The following is a 14,335-nucleotide window of genomic DNA, read 5'->3' on the forward strand; positions in this document are numbered from 1 at the left end:
CTTGGCTTCTTGTTCCTGACTTCTACTCACCTGACTCCAGCTAAGCTGTCCTTCCTTCCAGATCCCCTGGGCCCATGCAGACCAGCCTCTGCTGCTCTCTTTTTAGGTCGAGGGACCGTAGGCTTGGCCGTAGGCCAAGCCGGAAGTCCGGAGAATTATTGTTTCTTAGAGTGGCTGCTTTATCCCGCCTCTCTTTTCGTCTCTCCTCCATTGGCTGGCTTCCTAAACGGAGGCCAGCCATTGGAGGAGAGAGCCGTCACTCCAATGTAGCCCCGTCTCTTTCGGATTCGGGGCGTACATTTTGCTGTTCTTTCGCCAGTGACGTCATCCGTCACTCAAAACAACAAATACACGCCCCCGAATCCGAAAATGTTTCGAGCTTTGCGGCCACCATTTTGCTGTTCGTTAAAGATGAGGTAGGTTGCCTGCTCCCGCTGTCCTCGTTTCCGCCCCCTCCCGCTGTTCGCTGCTCCCGCTGTCCTCGTTCCCGCCCCCTCCCGCTGTTCACTGCTCCCGCTGTCCTCGTTCCCACCCCCTCCCGTTGTTCGGGGCTCCTGCTGTCCTCGTTCCCGCCCCGTCCCGCTGTTCGCTGCTCCCGCTGTCCTCGTTCCCGCCCCCTCCCGCTGTTCGCTGCTCCCGCTGTCCTCGTTCCCTCCCCCACTTTTTTTTCCCCACTTCGACCACTGGCTGTATGTGATGTTATAACCAACAACTGTGTCCGAGTCTTAAACGACGCGCAAACGTTCACGGAGTCAACATGGTACAGGATGCTGTGGGCCGCTCTTTGACGCCCTGAAGCTGGCTCCCTGCCCGGCAGGAGCCCTGCCCCAGCCCCGCCCACCCCAGTGAGCAGCTTTTCCCCGTTGAGCAAGACCCGCGAAGGGAGTAGAATAGGACGGATCTCCCAGCCCGCTGCCACCCCGGTACCACTCGCCTGGACGCCAGCAGCCCGTCTCCGTGCAAGGTAATGCAAATATGTTGTTATTTTTTTAGTGTCCATCCATTCGAAGCCGGCTCTTCCTGGCATCGCCAATGCACAGTCTGGTACCGCTGACGCACCGCCTGGTATCGCCGAAGTACCGCCTGGTACCGACTGGACATTCACGTCTTCGTGCCAGGGCCCGGCTGTGCAAAACAAAGTAGTTTTATTTTGCTTTTGTTTTACTGCTGACATAATGTGCCAGGGGGCAATCCGAATTTGGCCCACACCGAGCTTTTTACCTACAAGCCCGAAAGACAAAGCGGCACACGGGATAGGCAAGGCACGGGCGCTGTGGCCGTGTTCCATCGCCAGGTAGGTCGACGCCGCAGCATGGGTGGGCTGGTGTGGGGGCGGCGGGAGTCCTCTGCCGGACAGGGCGCCCCTCTCCCCTGAAGCTGAGCCACGTTGCATCCACCTTGACATCTGTGGGCCGGGCGGCTCCGCTTTTTCTCTTCTTAATTCTGTTCCCTTTGTATAGACACCTGCCCCTCGCCCATTCCTCTTTTGTCACGCCCGAGTCCTCCCTCCGAAAACCGAGCCCCCAGCCATCGAACACCGCCCCGGCAGACCGATGTGCACCTCCCCACACCTCCCCCGCAAACCTGCCTCCCTCCGTGTCCATCATGCCCGACTTAAACGCAAACTTCACCATCTGGCTCACATCCCCCACCACCCCCTTATTGTCCTTGAGCCACCCCCCCAGGCGCCCTGCAACCCAGCCTGCCCCTTGACAGACCACACTCCTACTCCTTGTCCCCCTGACCTAGAACCCTCCGTGCCGTTAATTATTTTCATCCCCATATTCTTGAGGGCAACTGTCTACGCGGCACTCCCGCACCCCTCACCTTCGCGCCAGCAGTTCCCCCTGCACACCTCTCCCTTGCACCTCCTTCCATCACATGCGACCCTCCCCCCACCTTCCATATTCGCCCCGACCGCCCCCCCAAACTCCCCCGCTCGTAGCTCCGCTAAAATATCCGTCCGGTGGCATCCATCTTTATTCCCCGTGGGACCCCCACAACGCTGTGCCCCACACCTAGTCACTCCGCCCAAGCTCCCCGGCTGACCCCGCTAAGAACTCATATTCCTCGCTCCAATGGCTGCAGTTCCGAACGCGGGCCCCTTCTCCTGCCCCCAACCCTACATTTGTGTGCCCAGCATCTCTCGGGGGACGCGCGGACCTACGCTACAGATAGTGCACCAACTTGCACTAAAGAATTGTGACCGGCCCTTGCACACACTCTCAGCACCTCCTCAATCGCTGACCCGTTAACGCCTCCCACTTGTGGTCAGTTGTCCTTTGCTTTGTAGTTAATGTTATGGCAGCATGGGGTGAGATGAAGATAGACAACAAAGGTGGGGGAGAAGGTGGTGATAAAACCTCGCCTGCAGCCCTGGAGCCATATTTCCTTTACTTATTTAGCAGGAAACCGAGCTCCACCGCGTCTGACCCCACACTGCCCCCGCTCTCCCCCCGTCTCAATTGGACGAAGGGTCAATCGCACAAAGACTAGGGGCCAGCACCCTGCACAATCCTCGCCTCCAACATGCTGCATAACGACAGCACACTTACATCCAGCACCTTCACCCCAGATGTCACACCCCGTAACCAAAAAAGGCCATTAGCAATAACTAACTTCATTTTGAGGTATTGGCTGGCGGGGGATTGGGAACATGGCAGCTCTTTTCTTTGTGTTGCTTTTTCCGATCGTGAGTTTGTGCGGCTGTGTGCGTGCACACACCCCTGTGGCGCAAAGCCGAGTATCACTGTCTTAAATCGAAGTGTTATTGACTTGTTTAGTCAAGTATGCGTGATTTGTCTCGGGGTGCGTTGGAGATTGAAACGTTTCGTTTCCCATTTTCCGTGCATTCCAGCCCTGAGCTCGAAGTCCCATGGGGAGCGGCCCCTGACCTCTAAGTATCACCAGAAGCAGAGCAAATGCTGCAGAGCCAGGTCGGGTCACCAAATGGAAGGCCCAGCCTTCACGTGAAGCCGGAAATGCGTAGTGCGTGCGCATTAGGACATTATTGGCTTCATCTGACCTGCTGAGATAGGCCTTTCCTGCGCCTAATAGTAATAACAACTACTGCTAACATACATGCGCATGCGCTGTATCTTTCAGGTTGTGTAATGCAGTTATTGTGTCTTACTAACCTACCTCCCAGATTTAAGTTTCATACATCATCTTTTTTGGCTCCAAACAACAGGGACCATACTATGTAAGGAATGCCATCATTTATCTAACAAACGCCCGTTTATTCAGATGTACGTGTAGACTGCAAATATGTGATGTGTAAAGTTTTTGTTAGAATGCTGTTTTTTAACCCACTTAGTGCGGCAAATGAGGATTAGCAAAATATAAACTTCTGTCCGTTTTACTGGTAGTGGATAATCACGAAGTGTCTGTGAAGGCCGAGCTGTAAGCATGGGTGTTTAGTGCTTGGAAAATGCTTCTGGTACTCTGAACTGGAGAATGTAGTGGGGCATTACTTAACACAGCAGCAGTGTGGGGGCGTTGACTGCACAATATCCTGTTTTGGCACTATTTCCTTGAGTTCAGCTCCTCTTCCCTCCCCCCATGGAAGATAGGCTCTGTGTGTGTGTGTGTGTGTGGCTCTGTGTGTGTGTGTGTGTGTATGGCTGTGTGTGTGTGGCTCTGTGTGTATGTGTGGCTCTGTGTCTGTGTGGCTCTGTGTCTGTGTGTGTGTGTGTGGCTCTGTGTGTTGGGCTCTGTCTGTTTGTGTGTAGCTTTTTGGGTAGGTGGCTCTGTGTGGGTGGCTCTGTCTCTGTGTGTGTAGCTTTTTTGGTAGGTGGCTCTGTGTGGGTGGCTCTGTCTGTCTGTGTTTGTAGCTTTTTTGGTAGGTGGCTCTGTGTGGGTGGCTCTGTCTGTGTGTGTAGCTTTTTGGGTTGGTGGCTCTGTCTGTGTGTGGCTCTGTGTGTGGGGGCTCTGTGTGGGTGGCAGTGTGTGTGTGGGGGTGGCTCTATGTGAATGACTGTGTGGGTGGCTCTGTATGTGTGTGTGGGGGTGGCTTTGTGTGGGTGGCTCTGTGTGGGTGCAAATGCAATAGGTCTCACATTTGGGAGCGATTAAGCTATTGGCATTGTAAATGACAATGCCATTTATTTATGTTTTAAAAACAAAAACATAAATAAAAATGATGTCATGAGCAATGCCAATAGCTCTAACTTGAAAAATGTGTGTGGCTCTCTGTGTGTGTGTGGCTCTGTGTGTGTGTGTGTGTGTGGCTCTGTGTCAGCGAATACTCTCTACTACTCTCTAATGCTCACCTATTGCCATTGTAAATGACAATACCATTTATTTAGGTTTAAAAAAATAATGAAAAAAAATGTCATGAGCAATGCCAATAGCTCTACCTTTAATAATGCTGAGACCATTGCATTGTAAATGTGTGTGTGTGGCGCTCTGCCTGTGTGTGTGTGGCGCTCTGCCTGTGTGTGTGTGGCGCTCTGCCTGCGTGTGTGTGGCGCTCTGCCTGTGTGTGTGTGGCGCTCTTCCCCTGTGTGTGTGGCGCTCTTCCTGTGTGTGTGTGGCGCTCTGCCTGTGTGTGTGTGTGTGGCGCTCTGCCTGTGTGTGTGTGGCGCTCTGTCTGTGTGTGTGTGGCGCTCTGTCTGTGTGTGTGTGGCGCTCTGTCTGTGTGTGTGTAGTCTGTGTGTGTGTAGTCTGTGTGGCGCTCTATCTGTGTGTGTGTAGCGCTCTGTGTGTGTGTGTAGCGCTCTGTGTGTGTGTAGCGCGTAGCCCTCTGTTTGTGTGTGTAGCTCTGTGTGGATAGCTTTTTTTGTAGGTGGCTCTGTGTGGGTGACTCTGTGTGAGAGTGGCTCTGTGTAGGTGGCTATATGTGAATGACTGTGGGTGGCTCTGTGTGGGGGGCTCTGTGTGTGTGTGGCTTTGTGTGTGTGGCTCTGTGTGGGCGTAAATGCAATAGGTCATGCATTTGCGAGCGATTTAAGCTATTGGCATTGTAAATGACAATTCCATTTATTTAACGATTAAGCTATTGGCAATATAAATGACAATGCCATTTTTTAATAATTAAAAAAAAATCATGAGCAATGCCAATAGCTCTACCTTTAATAATGCCAAGACCATTGCATTGTAAATGCTTGTTCTTATTCTGCATTTCTGGAATTCCCTGTAGCTCCTGGCAAAGAAGAGCATGACACAAAGGTTCCGCTCTTCTGAAATCTGCAAAGACAAGGTAAATAGCAATTCTATGTAGCAGCACCACCTTCTGGGAAGATTTTGAAGTTCAGGCATATTAATGCTTAAAGACAACTGTGACAAACTATTTAAATGGACTCTATGCAGTGCATCATTATTAAGTAGAGAAAGATGTATTTACCTTAAAAAAGACTAGAGACTCACACTGCCAAGATCTGTTCTTTTATGATCTTCACTGGAGTCATCTGGGAAGCAATTTTAGTATGTAAATAAGTTGTTGGTTGTTGTGTACAGTAAGCAGCTGTTATCAACTGGATAACAGTTAATATTTAAAAGTGATCATTTATTCTATTTTTAGGAACAGAAAGCAGTCCAAAGAGATACATCTCAATATAAGAGTCAACTGAAGGTTTTAGTGTATGTAATGCTGTTATACATACTTTTTGTTCATTAATAATTCTTGACATCACAGTACGTTAATAAGATATTCTCTTATTGCATACACTCATGCTGCTTCATGTGAATTGTCAATTGAAATTGTCAATTTGAAACCCATAATGAAGCACAACAGACAGTGCTATATCCTGTCCTGAACCCAGAGTCCAGTTCTCCAAACTTCACATCACTGGAAGCCAGTATTTCTATCTCTCTCTTTCGCTCTCCCAAACCACTTTCCCCCTGGGAACTTGCGAGGTAGCAGTGTTTCAATTCCTTGCTGCCACGTCGGGTCTCAGGTGATCTGGGGAATAACATGGCCCCATCGGAACATCCTGGAGTTCAGGTTAGTGACTCGCAACACCTACCTGACGATTTGGAGGCACAGAACACTAAATGGAAAGTTAGACTTGGAATAGAGAGCCTTTATTTTCAGGAGTCACTGGATTCAGGTAGTAACTTGCTTTTAATCCAGTATTGGAATTTTCATAGATTCACATGCCTGAATCATTCCCCGTCGTCGAGACGGGAGTCTCCGGTACATAAAAAAGCAATGCTTAGCAGTATAGCAAACTGAAAGGAGGCCTAGGCCCATTTCCCTTTTGCAACCCATAGCCTTTGTTATGTAAAAAAGGCCCAACTTTTCCCTTAACCAATTGGAACTCCTCACTCTCTAGAACACTGCTGAGAGAACCTTTTGCCCCTCAGATTTTCTACCGCACATTGTGCTAGGGAGTCTCCTTTGAGCTCTGCTCAAACTCCTTCATTCTGCTTACTTTGACTGGGATTTGAGGTTGTCTCTTTTTCCAGATTTAATTATTTAAAGCTCCTTTTTCTTCTAACATGGCTGACAAGGAGAAGAAAGGTCTATTTAGAGCCTGTGCTATCTGCTCTAAGAAAAGGCTTTATACAGATGATCTCCATAAAGACTGCATATACTGCCTTTATCCAGACCATCATGCGAAGGATTGTAAGGTATGCCGCATCTTCTCCAATAAAACCTTGAGGGATCGTGAAGGAAGGCTTCTACTTTGGCTCCAAAAGGTGCAGGCCAGGAAGGAGATACTCTCAAGTGATAGTGAGGAGGAATCGGCCTCATCCAGGAGATCTCAGAAAAGGAATAGATCTCCTCAGGCCCATACCTCAGGTGAGAGACCTGAGAAGGCCCCTAAAAAGACCACACCAGGATCTTTGGGACGCAGTCCCTCAAACTCTCCTTCAGGTAAAGCTAAGGAGAAGAAGGGTCATGCTTCAGAGGTGAAAAAGGAAAAGAAAACTGCCTCAGAGCCCTCAAAATCTCCTCCCAGAGTCAAAATTACCATCAAGAAGTCATCTTCTACACCTTCTGAGGAGAAGGACAAAAGATCTGCGTCGTCGACTAGGAAAATCACTTCATCGTCAACGAAGGCGGCGTCGTTGACGAAGCCTCAGGTAAAGACTGTGTCTAAAGCTGGGTCGCCGTCAGCACTTCCACCGTCGACAACGGTGTAGACGACGATGTCGACGACGATTCCTTCGTCGGCAATGCCATTGACGACGACCATGATTACACTCGCATCGTCAACGGGATCGTCGACAATGACCACTGGACCGTCATCGACGGTGACTACAACGTCGACGGTAGCGGCGACGGTTATGATTTCACCGTCGACGAGGGAAAAAACCCCGGAAAAGCGTTTTTTGGCCTGGAAAAGAACAATTATGCCAGAAATTACGTCTCCAAGTAAGGTGTTGCCATTAGTTCCTTCTCACCTTCTGGAGGAAGAAGATTCAGAGGATGAAGTTGATGGTGGTCCTTTTGGATATGCTAGTAGCCCATCCCAACTAAGGGTGAAATACCGGGAGGAGGACTCGTAGGATGAGTATGAAGAATTTCAAGATCATCCCTAACAACAACACCACCAGGAAGAACGCGAGGAGATGACAAGTGTGCCATCTTCTTTATTAAAGGATCTTCAATTCATGCTAGAAGATTATAAGAAAAGATATCCTACACCTCAGGCCTCTAAAGAAATTCCTGAGTTTACACTTCGACCACGCTCTGTACCAGGTACGCCAGTGCGTAGGCGGGAGATCTTGCCAGAGCCTCTCCCTAAATCTCCGCCACCAAGACCTCAGCAAGATCCTGACACTACTGATAATGATCAGGAAGAGGGGGAGATTACGGATCCTAGTAAGGAGTGCGACGATTACCACATTCCTGCACCTTCGTCCCCCTCACCAAAACCTGTGGATTCCCCACCAGAGAGCATTGGTGGTTTTCATAACCTGATGGAAAGGGCCACTAAAAGATTCGCTCTTTCCATGGTGGAGGATAAATCTGAGTGTTTCCTATATGACTTTAAAGAAACCCATCGTAGATCTGTTCGGTCCTTGCCGATTGAAAGTCATGTTTGGGAAGAAGGCCTAAAGGTTAAGGAATCACCGGCTACAGTGACTCCAGTACTCGCAAGACTAGATAAGAAATAAAAAGCGCCTGCAGATGCTCCGGCCTATCTTTTGGGTCACCCCATACCGGACTCGGTTATTACACAAGCTGCGCAGCAGAAATCGAGAAATCCGTCGGCTCCGATGACAGCGGCCCAGACAGAGAAGGAAGAAGGCTGGACAATGCGGGTAAAAGATTTTCCTCGATGTCAGCTCTGCTAGTGAAGGCTGCAAATGTCCTGGCCATCCTAGGAAGATACGACAGGCAAATGTGGTGCGACCTGTCACCATATATTGACCGTGTGCCAGAAGCGGAGAGGCAGGAAGCCAGAAAGATTCTTCAAGAGGGGTAGAGGACTTCGGCGGAAGTCATAGATTGTTCTATGGATATAGCGACAACAGCTTTCAGGTCTCTAGGAGGAGCAGCGGTGCTGCGCAGACAAGAGTGATTGAGAGCGACAGCTTTTAGACCAGAGGTCCAGAATAAAATCTTGGATCTTCCTTTCAACGGTGAAGACTTATTTGGCAAGCATGTGGATGACACGCTGCAAAGTATCAAAAAAGATACTGATACTGCTAAAGCATTGGGAACTCTACAATACAGGAAGGTTCCTTTTCGAGGCTCTAAGGGTAGGGGTCAACCATCTGACAGAGGAGGATATCAACAAGGGAGATATTCCTCTTATATCACCTCTTCTCAACCCTACCGTCAGCTGTATACACAGCGACAGTCTGGAGGTTATTCCAAATCTACTCCAAGAGGTAGATGAGGTTGTCAGGGGAAAGACAACACCCGACGACAATGACAACCTTCAAGTTCCGGCTACACCGACTCTACTGGAATCATATGTTCCCCTGGGGGGAAAGATTGCTCACTTTCTTTAAAATTGGCAGGAGATAGCTACGGACCAATGGGTCCTCAACATTATTCAAATTGGCCACACTCTAGAATTTTTACAAACACCCCCTTGTACGCCACCGATGCATCACAAGGTCAACCATCCGCATCGAATCCGGAAGGAGATTCGGACAATGCTCCGAAAGGGAGCAATAGAACCGGTGCCGAACTCCGAAAGAGGAAAGGGGTTTTACTACCGATTCTTTCTAGTCAGAAAGAACATCTTCAAATGGCATCCTATTCTGGATCTCAGATCCCTAAACACCTATCTCAAGAAGCAATCTTTCAGGATGGTTTCTCTTCAAGACATCCTTCGACTATTGAACCCGGGGGATCATATGACTACCTTGGACCTACAGGATGCGTACTTTCACGTCCCCATCCATCCTTCCCACAGGCAGTACCTTCGGTTCATGGTAGCCGGAGAACATTACCAATTCAAGGTACTGCCATTCGGCCTGAAATCAGCCCCAAGAGTATTCATAAAATGTCTGGCTCCAGTGGCGGCTGCCTTAAGGAAACAAAAACATCAAGTTATTCCTTACCTAGACGACTGGTTAGTCAAGGCACTATCAGAAGCACTACCTAGAACGTCAACAGGGCGTGCATAGACTTGTTCACCAAGCTGGGATTGACTTTACACGAGGAAAAATCATCCCTTCAACGAAGCAAACGGATAACTTTTTTGGGAGCATATTTTGGACACAGAGAAAAATAAGGCGTTCCCCTCCAAAGGAAGACAGCTAAAGATTGTGTCTCACTTCCAGGAGTTTCAAAAAAGAAAGTATCTTTCAGTACGCAGGTACAAATCATTACTGGGGATAATGTCATCTTGCATTCCCCTCGTACCTCACTGCAGACTAAGAATGCGCCCGTTGCAAGAGCAACTCAACCTACAATGGCGTCAAGCGGAGGGATCCTTTGAAGATGTGATCCAAGTAACGCCGGTCATGAGGCAAGCGGCAGCATGGTGGACACAACAACTAAATGTCTCTCAAGGGCTCTCGTTCCTTGCAGCGCCAGCCCCATTGGTAGTGACTACAGATGCGTCCCTAGAAGGGTGGGGAGCGTTTCTTCAGGACATTCAGGTCAGCGGTCGTTAGAAGTTGCATGAACAGCAATTACACATAAACTGGCTAGAACTTAGGGCAGTACACTTCGCATTGCTGGCTTTCCTACCAAGGATAAAAGGTATGTCAGTGTTGATAAGAACGGAGAACACGACTGCGATGCACTACCTAAACAAACAGGGAGGAACAAGATCGCTCTCCCTCTCTCAGGAAGCCCAAAAATATGGGAATGGGCTCTACAGCAAGGGATATCCATGTCAGAAGAACATCTCCCAGGGGATCAGAACACCAAAGCGGATACTCTCAGCAGGCTCCAATCATCCTGCCTCGAGTGGGAGTTGGACCGAGGAGTCCTGGACAACATTTTCAGAACATGGGAAAAACCAACAGTAGACCTTTTCGCCACAAGGGAGAACAAGAAATGCTGGTTCTTCGCAAGCTGGCTTCCCCAGTGGGGGTCCTGGGGGAATGCGTTTTTGATGGCATGGTCCGGCATCTTTGCCTACGCTTTTCCCCCCGATTCCCCTCCTGCCGCGAGTGATTGCGAAGATCAAGAAAGACCCGTGGTGGCCCAGGCAACGCTGGTTCGCGGAACTTCTGCTACCGTCGGAGAATCAACCAATCCGCCTCCGATCAATACCATCACTTCTGACAATGTCCCAGGGACAAGTGCTCCATCCGGACCCGAAATCCTTGCGCTTAGCAGCCTTTCTCCTGAGCACTGTGAATTTCGACACTGAATATCTCAACAGAATGTAGAAACAGCCTCTCTAAAGCTAGAGCAGATAGCACAAACAAAACCTACAAGATGAAGTGGAAGAGATTTTGTCTCTGGTGTCAGCGGAATAAGATCCATTTTCTGACTGCTGCACCTCATTAAATTATCCCATACATCTTACTGTTAGCCAAGTCTGGATTGGCTCATGCATCTCTAAAGGTGCATTTAGCCGCAGTGGAGTGGTGTGGCTCACTGGTTAGAGGCGGCAGACCCGGAAGCAGAGGACGGCCCGGGACCAGGGTTCATTTCCCGACGCGGCAGGGTCGTGAACCAGGGTCAGCGGACTCGGTAATTCTCGCCTCGGTGCCTACTCTAACCAGGGATCACACTCGGCAACTCTGGGCATTAGCTTGCCTCATCTCCACAACGGCCCCCACAAACGCCGGGGATGCCTGGTTTCACCTTGGAGATACCCAGGAGGGAACATCTCACAGGGAAAGCCAGGACGGGTTCCCCAGCGGTCTATAGCGCCAGGACGCCTTCGGGTAGCAGTGCGCTTTACAAGACACACACATTTACATTTACATCCCGCTACAGGAGGTCTGCCTCAGGTCCCTGTTTATGGTCATCGAGGATCATCAAACAATTTATGAAAGGATTATTCAGAGTTTTTCCTCCAATAAAGCCTCCACCACCGCTCTGGAATCTCAACATAGTGCTGTCACAATTGATGAAGCATCCTTTCGAGCCTATACACAGGGCGGACCTTAAATTCCTATCATGGAAGGTGGCGCTTCTCATTGCTCTAACTTCAGCGAGAAGAGTAGGAGAGCTGCAGGTTCTAACGATTCAAGATCCTTTTTTACAGTTTAAAGAAGACAGACTGATTCTTAGGACTAATCATAAATTTATTCCTAAAGTGCCAACTGACTTTCATTTGAATGAACCATTGGTGTTAAAACGTTTCTTTCCTCAACCAACAACGGCGGCAGAAAGAGTTTTACATTTGCTAGACGTTCAAAGATGCCTCAAATTCTATTTGAAAGAGACTAAGAGTTTTCGCAAATCTCCGCAGCTCTTCGTGGCTTTCAGCGCACCCAGGAAAGGTTTCATTTTATCAAAACGAGGGATTGCCAGGTGGATTTCCAGTGCGATTGTCTACTGTCATCAGGCTGCTGGAAAACCTCTAAACGCACGAGTTTTTGCCCATTCGACGAGAGCAGTGTCCACATCCACTGCGTTATTTGAAGGAGTGCCAATCCAGGATATCTGCAGAGCAGCGACCTGGTCATCTACGCACACCTTCACCAAGCACTACTGCTGTGGCGGTGGGAGAAGCAGTACTGAGAAATATCATCCAGTAACGGTGAGCCTTTTTCTTTCCATCCCTCCATCCTTTTTCTCTTGTTTGCAAAGACACATTTATTGTGTTTTGCTATCCTTGATTATATTCATTATGCATTGCATAATGAGGAAATGTAAGCAAAAATGTGTTTTGTGATATCACTGCTCGCTATTCTGATTCAGGCATGTGAATCTATGAAAGTTCCAAGACTGGAGTAAGAAAACAAGTTACTTACCTGTTACTGTAGTTCTCCAGTATTCAAAGCTTTCATAGATTCACATGCACCTCCCCTCCTCCCCTGAGAGGCTCACCTTGGATTTAGCACGGAAAGTGTTCTTTATGCACAAGTGCGCGAAAATCTGAGGGGCAAAAGGTTCTCTCAGGAGTGTTCTAGAGGGTGAGGAGTTCTGATTGGTTCAGGGAAAAGTTTGGGCCTTTCTTACATAACAAAGGGTATGGGTCCCAAAAGGGAAATGGGCCTAGGAGTCCTTTCAGTTTGCTATACTGCTAAGCATTGCTTTTTTATGTACCGGAGACTCCCGTCTCGACGACGGGGAATGATTCAGGCATGTGAATCTATGAAAGCTTCCAATACTGGAGAACTACAGTTACAGGTAAGTAACTTGTTTTCTTCTGCACCATTTCATGCCTGCCATGTTAGTACAGATTTTCTCTGTGTCATTTCACCTACTTTTCAGCAGTGAACCATTTGTAAATTCTGATGGGGTCGGAACTCATGTTGTTTGCTCTGTTGCAAATTATGGGCCCCTTGTAATTTACCCATTGATAACTGGTTTTCCATTCATGTTTTTATGGTAAAATGTTGGGTTTTTAATCTTTCTTACATTTTCCAGATTCATGAGACAAAAATAAATGTTTATGTAGAAATTTCTAATTCGCCTATGTGCGTGAACATGAGATGTTTAGAGGTTTATTTTAAATCGATGTGGACTTGTAATGAAGATAGATTTTACTGTATATTTTCATTTGTTTGCAGAACACTTCTTCCACTTGACTTTGCAATTTTCATTAATGGTAAAGTGAATAACTCGGAATTTAATAGGAAGCAAGCTAAAGTAAGTTAAAAAAAAGTTGTGTTCTGCGTTTTATATGTTTTGAAGTAACAGTTATTTTACCACCCCTGAACGCATCAGGCAGCAAATCTGATTTAGTATTGGTAGAAAAATTACTTTTTTAGTAGCATTGCTGTTAATTTAGAAATATATGTAGTGGTAATTTGAACCTTATATTATTTCAGGAGAAATCTCTCTTCCTCACTCACCTTTTATCGTTGTCATTTTTGTGAAAAACATTTTTATTAGGTTTTTATCGTTCAGCTAACAACACTATACAACAGGTTACAGCGCATAGTAAACATTGCAAAATGGCAGTAATATGTAGGTACATTTAGGCAAGTGTATTAGATACTAGGCCGGGAAGGTGCAGTGTTCCTAGGGGTATTGAACTGCCCCATGAGTGGATGTTTTGTACTTATATTCTACCTACCATGATGAATTCAGGTCGTAACGGGGGAAGAACTATAGGGGACTGCGAGGAAAGGGGCTGAGTGCAACCTATAGTGATGGTGACTGCACTACTGAGAGTGGCTAGGGGTTCAGTCCAGTCTTCATGGTGGTAGATGGTTGTCCCGAAGGGGAGGTGCAAATAACAAAAGGATGGCCATTGCAGTTACGGGGTAGGTCATCATTGTCAGTTGTTTGGCGGAATTGCATGAGTAAGGTAGCCCACTGCAGAGAAATGGGTCTTCGGCGTATCCGACGGACCTCCTTGTATAGGAGTGCATCCTTCTCTGCAGCACCCCATTTGCACACTGCTCCCATCCATGGCTCCACTAGAGGGCACGAGGGTGTACGCCAATATAGTGTGATTGTGCGTTTAGAAAGTAGCAGGGCCAGAGCGGCGAAGCATGTTTGTACCCTGTGTTGCTTCTCAGGTTTGAAGATGCCCAGGGAACCAGCCTTCCAAGTGTAGATGTCCGGGAGACCTATGACCTCTCAGAGTGTGGCATCGATGGTATGCCAATTAGTTTGGATGGCTGGGCAGGACCACAACATATGCAGAGGTCTGGCTGTGGGGGGGGCAGGGAAATTGTGACTCTGGGAAGTAGCAGTGGAACTGTTCAGGAGTTAGATAAGCCCTGTGCAGGGATGAAGAACTGTATGTTGTTGATCTGTGGATTTCGGGAGACCTTTTTTGGAAATTTGAGCTCCCGTTCCATATGCCTGTCGTGAAGCTCTCCCCAGCTTATTCTCCCATTT

The 14,335-nt window shown here is 48.2% G+C and overlaps 1 protein-coding gene across 1 annotated transcript in view; it reads left to right on the plus strand.

The window, feature by feature from the left end:
* LOC147683289 (uncharacterized) overlaps positions 1 to 14,335 on the plus strand; it is a 1,765,034-nt gene that overhangs the window by 338,979 nt on the left and 1,411,720 nt on the right. Inside the window, exon 4 of the mRNA XM_086942513.1 lies at positions 13,054 to 13,132. Within this exon, the coding sequence (XP_086798639.1) occupies positions 13,054 to 13,132 (79 nt within the window). The remainder of the gene's footprint in view (positions 1 to 13,053; positions 13,133 to 14,335) is intronic.

This window comes from Lissotriton vulgaris, chromosome 11 (assembly GCF_964263255.1).
Source record: "Lissotriton vulgaris chromosome 11, aLisVul1.2, whole genome shotgun sequence".
Classification (NCBI taxonomy): Eukaryota; Metazoa; Chordata; class Amphibia; order Caudata; family Salamandridae; genus Lissotriton; species Lissotriton vulgaris.